The sequence below is a fragment of the Ammospiza nelsoni genome, chromosome 4 (assembly GCF_027579445.1).
Source record: "Ammospiza nelsoni isolate bAmmNel1 chromosome 4, bAmmNel1.pri, whole genome shotgun sequence".
NCBI lineage: Eukaryota > Metazoa > Chordata > Aves > Passeriformes > Passerellidae > Ammospiza > Ammospiza nelsoni.
Genome location: NC_080636.1, coordinates 70,443,459 through 70,455,905, shown reverse-complemented (window position 1 = coordinate 70,455,905; position 12,447 = coordinate 70,443,459). Strand labels below are relative to the sequence as shown.

The window sequence follows — 12,447 nt, the reverse complement described above, 5'->3', positions numbered from 1 at the left end:
CTTTCCAGCGACTGTTATGACACAGTGTGTGTAAGATTAGCAAATACAGAAACTACCATGGAAATTTATTTCTCATCAAATCATGGGTGTTCCATCATCTTTTCTCTGTTTATATGTTAAAACATCAAACATGATGATTTCATGACAGAAATCATAGACTGTAAGTCCTTTTTTAATTGTTGGATGATCTGTAATGATATCCAAAGGAATTTCCTATTGCAGGAGAAGACACTGCCAAGTCCTCCTAAAGAGGGTGAGTCTTAGGGGTAAATCACCTACGTTGTTAGCCTCAGGAGCTGCAGTCAAATGACTCTGGGTAACTTTGTTTGGAAATTGATATCGGAAAAACAAAATCCAGAGGGAATATTTAAAATAATCAAAATTTTGTATTGTCTAGTTTTTGAAAAATGTTTTGTTCTGGTATCCTGGCTTTAGTGTCACTCAAAGCAGCCCCAGTTAAATATTTCTGGTGATATTGAGCAGAATAGTTTTACTGAACTTTTACCCTGTATGGAGTATTTTCTGGTGCTGTCACAGAGCCACCACCATTTAAGTGAAGGTGCAATCTTCCTTCAGTCCCTCCAGGAAATCTGCTTTTCTCTGCTGCCTATCTGGCAAGTGCCATTATTTATAGCTAACTTTTACCATTGTGCACTTCTAGTGGTTGTCAATTCCAGGAATCTTGTATCTACTGTGCTGAATGGGGGACTGGACTAAACAGACCTGTCTGACATTAATACAGATATTTCTGTCTGGCAGCAAATGCAGAAGAGTGTGGTGTAAATTAATGCATATGAAAGGCAAGGGAATTAAATAGCTCCTCTGAGACGTGCAAACTTGAGCATTAGGTGGTTGTGCTGCCTGACCCGGTCACATTGTAAAGTAAAAAGTTTTAGGGGGATACAGTATGGGTAAATGAAGGTGATATAGAATGTAATCTTATCCCCCAACGAGTTGCAGCTGGATCAATTACTAAAAATTAGTAGCAGGCCTGATCTTAACAGGCCACACCAGTAGCCAATAAGAACAAGTGTTATAAAAGAGTGGATTGGTGGGCTCTGGAGTCAGATGACTACTGTGAGGACCAGGAATAGTCAGTGCTTAGAGGAGCTGCCTGCGAGAAACATCAAGGAGGTATGAAACTCTGGTTATATGGAATCCTTGTACTATAATGATAATACAACTCTTGATATATAAGACAACAAAAAATAATACCTGAGTTAAAATTTCATGTTACATAATCTGAAAAGTAGTGCATGAGTACCTGCAGTTTCATTATTACCGATAGCTTAAATTTTGTGTCACTTGGTTTGAATATCACGTGATGCGTCTTTTGGGTCTGTGCTTTTGTGCTTGAGGAAAATGTAATTTTGTCTCAGTGAGAGTGACAGTATTTGTATTAAAAAAAGAAATTCTCCACCTCTTGAATGGATGATGGAGTATGCTTTTCTTTTTACTACTGTATTGCTATGTCTGTAGGCTTGTTACTTACCTGGAATAAATTTTTCTCTGAAATCCAGCATGCTACTCTGTCCTTTTCTTCCTTCTTGAGGTTCTCCTATTTTCCCTCTGCCCTTTCTCAAAAACTCTGCGTTTCTCTTGTCCTGTCACACATCTTTGCTGTATATTGGCCTCCAGGGAATAACAAAGCTGCAATTAGGTACCATGGATCCGAGTGCCTGTGTCATGCTTCACTGTTCCCTTTTCCACTCAGATAAACGTGAATCTGCCAAGCTTTGAAAAAAATGTTGTTGAGCTAAATGTTTGGCCTTAGTTTCCTCTATAGGCAAATATGTTTATTTTACAGAAAGCAATATTATTACTTACAGATGTGATTTGAAAGTGATCTAAGAAGTGAAGACTATATAAGGTACCACCAGCACCTCACAATTCTGTCTATACAAAAGCACAGTTATGACAAATTATGCAAACCAAGACTTTTGTTTCATAGGAAATATAAATATTGCAATAGCAGAAATTAAAATTATTTCAAATAGAGATGAAAGAAGGAAGTACAGTTTTATTTAGAATGATGGTGTTAAAATTCTTATTAGTAAAATATCAAAGTTATATTTTCATTATGACAGTTTTTAATAATTTCCAGTGTTTCCAAAATTGAAGCTGTCCAAATAATTTCAGTGCTATTTTACAACTGTTTGTCTGGTGAACTGCCAGAGGACCTTGGGTGTTTTGGGTCTGCAGGTGGGTGTGCGATGCCAACCAGGAAAACCTCAGAATTCTATGTGCTTTAAAACAAGTTGGACTAGAAATATTACATTGCCCCACAAAATGCTATAAAAAAATTATTAGGGATTGTTAAAAACTTTTTATTTCTTAACTAAAGAAAAAGAAACTTGTTTTTAATCAAAAGGGGAAGGAAGAATAAATTTTACCTGTCACAAACTGTGTCAATGGGCCCTCTGGAGTTTTGACTAGCATGCATGGAAAGGTCCATGCATGGATGGACATGGAAAGGTCTACTATACACATGGAAAGGTCCAACACCACTGATATGGCAAATGGTTTTACCTGGTAGATTTTTGCTTCTTACGTTTTTGATATATTTGTGGAATTCTGGGGGCAGAGAGAAGTCATAGAAAGGTCACAAAACTTCAAGCCAAGATAAACAGCCTGTCAGAATATGTTTAGGAAATGACAGTATAAACCACAGAAAAACATAAAGGAGAGGAAAACATATACTCTTGGAAAAAACATTTCCTGATTGGAAAGTTGTTGAAGCTTTGAGCTGCTTATGTTACTTCCTTGCTCCTTTCCAGTAAATTGTCTTTGCTCAGGTTGTTGATTCAATCCATGTTCTAGGCACCCAGGCCTTCAGGGAGGGGAGTAGAACTTCTGCAGCAGGTATAGCAGAAGGCATTGCAGGCATCCTGCCTAAAGGCCAGAGCATCTTTAGTCCCAGGAAAGGAGACTGGACTGCATTTTTGCCATAAATTTTACTTAGGAATATTTTAAAAATACTACAGATACAGCATCAGAACATTTCTTTATCCATTTTTAAAGAGACATTGCAAAGAAAAGAATGTTTCTGTGTTGGTAAGTTCAACACGCGTTTTAACATTTTCTTACTCCATCCCAGTTGTAAAATGGCGTCTCAGTTTTTGGTTATTTATCCTAGTTCTCTTGTGTTTCAAGTACAAGCTTCTCTTGATGGGGAAATAATTTTCTATGGCTGTGCTATTGTCCCTGCTCCTCCTTAGCCCCGTGACATCAGCTGCAAAATTACGTAGTACAATAATGTAAATTCTGGAGCATCTGAACAGCTTTGTTTTGTTATTTTTACAGAAAGTTCAGACATCAATCCAGGTCTGTGATGAGAGGAATTTTAGTCTCACAGAAGGCTTTTTGGCAGGCTGTTGTAGCACATTTAGCTTAGATAACTGACAGGAATAAAGTTATTGGCTAAAAATGTCATTATCCAAGCTGAATTTTATTTGGTTTTTCAGGATACTTATTTCCCTTAAGTTTACCTCTCCACTAATGGAATTAATTAGCTTTTATTTGAAGGGTCTAGGAATAAAATTGTGGAATTTGAGTTTTTCTTTTACTTCAGGTGTACCAGAAGCCCAAAGAGTGCAATAAAAAGTACTGCAAGTTAGGCAGAGGCACTGAGCCCCCTGGCTCCCCTCAACATCTTAAACCTAAGTCAATAAATGTAAATATTAGCTTATTTCACTCTTTAAAAATCAGAAAGGTAGGTAATTATTTCATATTCTTAACTGAAAAATAAAAAGGTTATCTTTAGAAATTTCAAAAGCTGATCTTGAAAAGAAAAAAAGCTCAGCGCTCCAAATAAATTTGATAAATGTGTTGAGCCCTGAGGCCTTAGTACAATTAATGTACACATTGCCTTTGTAATAAGTTGTATACTTGATCATAAAGTAAAAACACTGGTGGATCTGTTAAAGGAATTAGTTTGTGTTTGGGGGGAAAAAAGATAATCATAAAGTAATTAGTATCATAAGTTCAACAAAGATTTAAAACTGTGGTACATGGCAGTAATGGTTTTGAACACAGTTAATGAGCATATTCATTGCATTCATTTTTAATTAAGTGGAAAAAATAGTGGTCCTTTAAATGGAGATAATAAATATGCTAGTCAGTCTTGCACAAACATGCAACACAAGAATTTATTGCCTGCTGTCTAACTAGGGAACTGGGAATCATTATAAAGATTAGATTTACTGAAAAAAAAATCCAGCAAAATATTTAGTAGAAAATGTTTATGAGGTAATAATTTTCACATTAACTATAGTTTGGCATATTTGGTAGAGTGTGTTTGTGTGCATGTTTTTTAAAATATGAGCCTTTGCTGTCATCAGAGGTAGGACTGTTTGTACCCTTGAAAAGGACTCTGCTATTTACGAATTTAGATTTATGTGAGATGTATTTAATATATGCCTGCACATACAAGAGGACATAAAAATATCAGAAACCTCAAAACTTTCTCAGAGGATTGTTGTGCTCATACTTAGGATACAAATTGTGGTTTAAAAGTAAAAACTTGGCTGGGGAAGCTGGAACTGAAAACAGCCGAGTGCCTGCCCTGCTTTAACCAGCACACACTCACCTTCCCAACCCACCGGGCTGTGCTGCCACTGGGGATTCAAGCTGCAGCAGGGAGAATGCAGCTGAAATGCTCAGTGTTTATGCTGTCAGTGGGCGGCTGGGGAGCTGACATGAAGCAGGTTACAGCACTGAAACCAGATGTACCTTCTAGAGCAGTGGCTTTCCATGGTTTTATGACTTGGAACCCACTAAACGTTTCCAGTGAAAATGAGGGCTTTTGTATGGCACACTGAAGCTTATTGATGGTTGACTGGCTTGTCTTAGTTACCTTCCATAGATCTGGTTGAAGTTGTTCACCAATCCCCAGGGAAGCACAGACCACATGTTAAAAGCAATGAAACTAAATCAAACTTAATATGTTTCATTCTCTCAAGGTTCCCTACCCATGTGTTTCTTGTCAATATTTCCAAAATACCAGGTTCTTTCTCACATGCAGTGAGGTCTAAGTCTTTGCTCAACAAATGTCTTCTTGGGATATGCATCAACTCCTTCCAAGTTTCTCTAAGCCCTAACTTAACCTTTAGGAAGTTACTCACCTCTGATGTTCCAGGAAAGCAGGTTTTCAGTACCAAAAACCCCCTGAACTTACCCTGGTGGCATGCAGGGTAGTGCTGGTGACATTGCAGCACAAATTACTGTGCCACTCAGGCAATTACAGCCTTTTTCTTCTCTGATTTTATTCTGCCCTGTCACACATGTGGTAATTGCTTTCTGTACAAGAAGCAAAACCATACACTTGGGTCTCTTCAAAATGCTAACTCTGCTATTATTTTCTTAACCTCACTGCATGATTTTATTATGTATGTAAGTCAGTAGCAACTTGGGAGCTAAGTTTAAAATAGCTGGCTGCATACTTTTAGTGTTTAAAAAAACAAAATTTGTGGAGTCAGTTTATTGGTTAAATTATAAAGTTTATAGAATTTTTGTCAGTAAATAAATATTTTATTTTCTTTACTGTTCAGGTATGACTTTGTGGAAGTTGAAGAGCCTAGTGACGGCACAGTTCTAGGACGCTGGTGTGGTTCCAGTACTGTGCCAAGCAGACAAATCTCCAAAGGAAACCAGATCAGAATAAGATTTGTGTCTGACGAATATTTTCCTTCTGAACCTGGATTCTGCATCCATTATACACTTCTTATGCCAGTAAGTAACACATTTCAGATCGAAGCATTTCAGGATACAAAGTCTTTGAAGTGGTAGTTCAAATGAATATTATTATAGGGTAAGATTAATTACTGTTTATTTCTTAATAATAATAGCAGTGTGCAATCTGTCTTCCTGAATTGTACATTTTGTTTCTGTGTTTAACTGAGTGTTCCTGTGATTCTTTCTGGATGACTTTGAACTAGGAAATTGTGGGCTCGGTTGTGTGGAAAATTCAGTAAAATGTTTGCATTCCTAATACTGTACTGTGGAAAAAAAAAGAATTCCAGCTTTGAGAATCAGACAGATCAATTTATGAATCAGCAGTGTGATGTTGAAAGAGGATTGGGAAGTTACAAAAAAGAAACTGAGGAGATTAATGTTCTTATTAGTCAGCTGCTGTTGGACATACTCAAACTGATGATTATGCCTAGTTCCCAAACAGAAGAGTTCTCATGAGTCTAGGTAATTTTATTATAGAGACAAAGCAGACAATCTATAATATTCATTTTTCACTGCATTTTCCTTGTAATCTGTACATTGGACTTTCCTTGAATGTTGCTTAAAGCTTCTAAGTCACAGATATTAAACTAATCATTGTCTAAATGTGACTAACTTCAATGTCAACAGTTTTCTGTTACTGTTTTGATGAAATGAAAGACCTGTGATAGCAAAAAAATGTTTGCAGAATCTTAAGGGTGAGATAATGCCCTGAAACATTAAAATGGAGGAAAACAGGAGGTTTTTTAAAAAATAGGTATTCCATATTTAAAGAGTGTAAGGATATTTTTTGTTAAATTCCTCATAATTCAGATTCAATCTCCTAAGTAGTCTTGTGGTCTGTGGTATTTAGTTGGTGGAAAATATCTCCAAGCTCAAAAAAAAAAATTGATCAAAAGAATCCATGTTGTAACCCCACTGAATAGTGCTTCACTCAGAATACACTTGGCTGGCTTTATTTTTCTGCTATTTTTGCTCCTTCTCCTCATTGGCAAAATTTGAGTTATTGAGAAGAATATATTTAGCATGCTGATGATGGTGTCAGTGTAGTGGGAGCGCAATGTTTTTGTGTGTGTATATATATAGATATTTGTGTGTTGTTTTTCTATAAATATTTTTAACTACTTATGCCTAAGGAAGAACTACTTCTGGAGTGACTAAAGGTTTGATCTGCATATTTCACTCTTTTATGAGTTAGAATAACTTCAGTTAGTAGAATGTTATGAGCTGATAGTGGTAAACTTTAAAGAAAACGTCAGTCTTCGAACTTGAAATAAGGCCAGGTTTAAACATCAGTGCACCCAAGGGCAGAATGTAATTAGTGTGTTTCCTTTTAGAAAATGGTAAAAGAAAAGCAACAAATACCTCTATTTGTGGGGCTGGTGCCAAATTCCATTTTCACAGCTCTACTATTGCACCCTACCTGCTGTGTATCTATCTAACTCATGCATGATCCCATTTCTGTGGAACAGATTAAACAAAGGCACCTGAAAATAGGAGTATACGTATAATTATTTTTGTGTCATGCTGTACAAATAGACTGATGGGGAAAACCAGTTAGAAAGTTCAAATTACCAGCACTCACAAGAAAATGGTTAAATGTTCAAAATAGTTACACCTAACACATGCAAGGGGCAAGAGCAGCCCACTTGCTGTCATAAGAATTTGGAATGAGTCCCAAAATGTGCAGTATAGCTACTTCTTATCAGTTAACTTCTAAATTTACCACTAAAAGAGCGGTGATCATTTTCAACAAAAAATGGTTTTTTTTCAGAATGCAAAATACAATTGCACATTTCAGACATGCAGAATACAATTAAACATTTCAGAAAGCAGATTGTAAGTTAAATAGTTATTGTCTAGTTCCAAGATTAAACCTTCTTCTTGTACCTAAAGCAATTGAAAACCAATGCCAAAAAAAGAGTAGTTTGCTTTACTACTATAGTTATCTTATCCAGCTTTTCAAGAGAAAATAAAATTTACAGCCCCTCCTCCCACATCCCCACAAAAAAGAGGTCAGCTATAGGAATGAGCTTAAATTTTAAATGATTCTTGCAATTCACTAAGAGATTCAGTTCAATGAATTGGTCCTAAACAGTTAATTTTTTTTTTTCTCTTTTTTTTTGACAAGTAGTGGGAAGGGGGAGATGCCTGGTAGACTAGAAGTGAGAGATTGTTTGGGGAGAAATGAAGCAAAACTGAAATAAAACAGTGCAAGCTTGTTTCTGTATTTGAAGGCCACACACGGAGAGGGGCACCGGACACATTTTCAGGTCTTTTAAAGAGCAAGAGAAATGGCTTTGTTTAGATCTGCTGTAATTTATTGTGTGTGTAGATATATATAATTTTTTAGTTTAATTTTTTTTCACTTTGTATATTATATTTCAAACCAACTTTTCACTGATAAGTAGTAGGAGAAGTCTTATTGATCTGATTACTTTATTTCTAGGATTTAGTTACTCTAAAGAAAGGACTCACAGCCATTCCAATGTCAGTGGATCCAACATCATCTCTAGAGAGGTTTGATGTGGGATTGGAAGACACTGAATAAAAGCATTGCAGATACTGTATACGTGCAGAATGTTCCCCAAGAAAAACGCAACCCTTGTCTTCAGATTCTAATTAATTAGGTCTTAATTTGAATTTCCATTTTAAATTGGCTACCCTGGCTGCATCTGGAACTTTCTGTAATTCTGGTCTTACTCCCACTTTCTTTCTTCTATTTTATAGTTACAAGTTAATTTTGTCGGCAATACCATGAAGTGGAAGCAAGTGTTGAAAAAGTTCATTCCTATTAAGCAAACATAGTTTATGTTACTCCAAAATTATTGTGCTCCTTTCAGCACAGCTGTTATTCTCAGTCACTCTTTCATGCTCTGCCCTGTCATTTACTCTGTGCTTACTGGAGAGCTGCTTTATCCAGTAAAGGCTACCTGGTGATGGTTCTCAGTTTTGACCAGCTATCCATTTATTAAAAGTCATGATTTTGGCAGCACTGTGCCACCTAAACCGTCCTAGAACTTTATAGCAAAAACAATCCATATCTCATTTCTTTTCCTCTTCTTTTCACTTGCTTTGTGTAGCAGCCACATGAAATTGGGGGAAATCTTATAAACTCTTATAATATACATTTGGGGCTCAGTCTTCCTAGTGACTTGTTTAGTTTAAACTATGTCAGTTACAAGTTTGGCAGAGAAAATTTGATGTAATAAAGTCCATTGTTAGTTGGGGAGCGAGTGAATGGGATACTTGATGCCTGAGGTGCCATTAAGGAATGCATGACTGATTGCCAAAGTAGTTATTAATTATTCAGGGCACTCAGAACAAAGCAGCTCCAGTTAAAGTTGAAGCTGGGGGTGACTGTATTCCCCTTCTTTTTTGGCATATGGTAGCATGTCATTTGTCATCAAAGATCATGCCAAAGATCTTTGAAAAGAACAGACTTAACCCTCTTTTATGCAAGCAAAGATGGAACTCCAAGAAGCTGTCTAAAGCCTGACCTGACTTAAAAGTGACTTTGGGTGGTTTGGGATTTTGGTGCAGTACCTGTTTGGCTGCATGGGTGTCAATCCAAGAGAGCGGTCTGGTTTGGATTGGTTTTCTTTTTTCCCCTTTTGGTGCAGGTATTTTGTTAGTATTGCTCTTGCTTTTAGCAGTAATGAAAGTTAAAAAGATACTCTTTTTAGAACCATGTAATTAAACTTCCCTTATTTCATCCAAGTTGGCTAAGCTTTGCTCTTTAACGATTGAGAGTATTACATATTTTTTTGTGGAACCTTTTTAATTTAGCTTGTTGATTGAAACAGGCAAATAAAATTAAAATACTAATAGAAAAAGTGCATAAAACTAGAACAGAGAGGAAAGTTTATACCCTGATTATACTTCTCTCACAAGTCTACAGATTGCACAGCAGTCAGGTGTGTTTCTCATGTGTTTGTGCTGAAGCCCAAGAAATGCTTAACTGTGCCTGCAATAACTGGAAATCCATCCAAAAACAACATAAAGAACATTATTTATCTCCTAAACAAGTTTTTTTTCTGTTCTCTCTTTAGAAGTGGTCAAAAGGTTTTAGAAATAAAATTATTTCAGGGTTAAGCCAAGGTGGTAGGAAGGATGGGGGGAGTGGATGAGTGTTGTGCAGTAATTTGCAATTCTACGTGAAGGGAAAAACTGTGAAAAACCTTCACGTGGTGGGAAGGACTCTAAAACAAAATCTGTGTTCAGAGTTTCCACTGATTAGGTACAGTGAAACCTTAGTCTAGATAATTGAACAGGCTACTAAAGATGCTCCAGTGGGCAAATTCCATGCATTAATTTTCTTTTGTGTGGCAAAAATTCATTGTAAATCAAAGATGTTTTGGAATTAATTCTTTCTTGGAGATTCCACTTTGCATTAATTTTTTGCAGAACATCTTCGATGAGACGTTAAATATTACCCCAAAATACATAGGTAGGAGTGAAATGCTTCAATTAACAAAAAAAAAAAATTAAAAAGGTACAATCTGAGAGTGGCTATTATCCATGGGACTAAAATGAGTGATGGGACAAAAAAACTTGGAGGCAAAAGAACCTCTGAAGTATGCTGTCTAATTAAATAATAATGCCTTTTTTTGCTGTGACCATGTCTCAATCTGTCCCATGGACATCATAAAAAGTTTAAAGATCTGTGTGTGTGAAGCAGACTTGCAGAGTCTGGAATCTAGCAAGATTATGGACCTGCACCAAAGTCCATAGAAGTGTATCCTTCGCCTTCACATTCTGAGGTGTCAGCGAGGATTTTCTGAGACTCTAAAAGGAAGAGGGACATTTTGAACTATTTTGGTGTTGAAGATAGTTCTTAAAGGGAATGAGTATACTTAGCTGATAGCAAGTTTTGTTCTTTGAAGGACAAAGTTCCTTTCCCTTTAGCCAAAATCTGAGTGCAGTTTCTCGTGTAGTACATAAAGTATAAACCATTTGTTTCATATTTTTTTGTAATGTTAGTCTTACAGTGGCTGAGGCTGAAAAGAATCACAAATTGTTTCATTTTTTGTAGGAAAGTAATTTTGATTCCTTGGATTAAACCTTTTTACAAATTTATCATATGTTTGACTAAGATTTAAGTTCATTGATTTAAGAAATTTATTGAATATCACATCCTATATCACTGAGGCAAGAGATGAAAAATCAGCTAATTTTCTCATTTCTAAATAACTCGCAGTAATTTCAAAATTAAATGCAATTGCATTATCAAAAATGTCATGCTTTGGTGTTTTGTTCTTTACAAAAAATTCTGTACAAGTTTTCTTCCTGAAAAATTCAGGAATGTTCAGCAAATATCAAAGTGTTTTTTTAATGGACCATTCATGTAAGTCTTAACACTCTTTAATTTATGAGTGTGGGGGCATTTTTTTGAAGTATTGAAGGGGCAACAAGTGACATGGACAAGAGCTCGTGAAAACTACTCTCCTTTTAGTTGTCTAGAGCATTATGTTCAGGTTAGATCACTCTCTGTCAACTTGTTTGAAGCAGAAATTATTACAAGAGATGGGGTAAGGCATCTGTCAAGGATAAGCAGGCAACCTTTATTGCTCCTTGTCCCAAATGATGCCTTTGATCACATATTAACCCTCTCCTCCCAGATGAAAGCAGACCATAGAATGATTCAGTGCAAACAATTAAATACCCTAAAAAGTGGAAAGTGTAGAAAATGTATTGCAAAAGTATTTAAAATACATGAGACAATCCCTTTTCTTCATTCTCTGTAAATTACCCAAAGACTTTTATTAAATTGCCATTTAGTAATGAATATTTATATTGTCAGGGACTCTTTTAGTATTTGAAAACTTTATTAGTGCCTCATAGCATTTCAGCAGAGAAGTTTATGTAGCATATTTAAATTGGAAATGAGTTTTATGTGGTCCATCATTTACTTGTTTGTAGTGTTTTAGTGTAAATTTTAATGTTGTGTGCTCTACTATTTTCAAAAATGTATAAGTTTTATATGAGGGTCCTCAAACAAAAAAAAATTCAAGCAAGGCTGTGACTTAAGAGCAATCTGTATATATATATAAAAATGCCCCTCTTCAGCTGTAAACTCAATGATGTCGTGTAATTGGAGCTTTGAATGCTCCTTCAGCAGAAATATTTCACAATGATGTTCAAATGTTCCTTTAGTCTTGCAAGATTATTCTGTAGTCATGGTTCAAGTTTATTTGTTCAGTCTAATTGATCATATCTATCCTAAAGAATGCAATGTATCAATTATTTATATTTTTTTATTTAATCCTTTGCTAAATATTTTATAAGCTACTTTTCACTTGATATGTCTGGTTTAAAAAACCCAAACCATCCTCCCTCCAAAAACCCGGAACAAAAATAAGACAACAAAATGTCCACACAAAAAGTCTCCCAAAAAAGCCCAAGCAAAAAGCATAAAGAACTCCCAACACCATCTTCCTCTTCCCCAAAGTTTTTCTAGCAATTTGTCATTTTTTATACTTAAGTATTACAGAATCACCTAGTTGACTATCCCTTCTCCAATTTTCAGGATCAACATTTTTGAGAAAGCATGGTGATTGCTTCTCTACAGATTCCAAAGCAAAGTGATTCTATCCCATTCTTAAAGTAATCCCCTGTGTAACTGGCACAGTCTTGATTTTTTTTTTTCTTCCAATTCACACTGAGACATTGTCTGACATGGTTGCTAACTGAAAAAAAGGTAAGCAAATGTACATT

At 35.8% G+C, this 12,447-nt stretch overlaps 1 protein-coding gene across 1 annotated transcript in view; it reads left to right on the top strand.

Annotated features, from left to right (window-relative positions):
• PDGFC (platelet derived growth factor C) overlaps positions 1–12,447 on the top strand; it is a 122,315-nt gene that overhangs the window by 83,171 nt on the left and 26,697 nt on the right. The window contains exon 3 of the mRNA XM_059471376.1: positions 5,550–5,730. Within this exon, the coding sequence (XP_059327359.1) occupies positions 5,550–5,730 (181 nt within the window). The remainder of the gene's footprint in view (positions 1–5,549; positions 5,731–12,447) is intronic.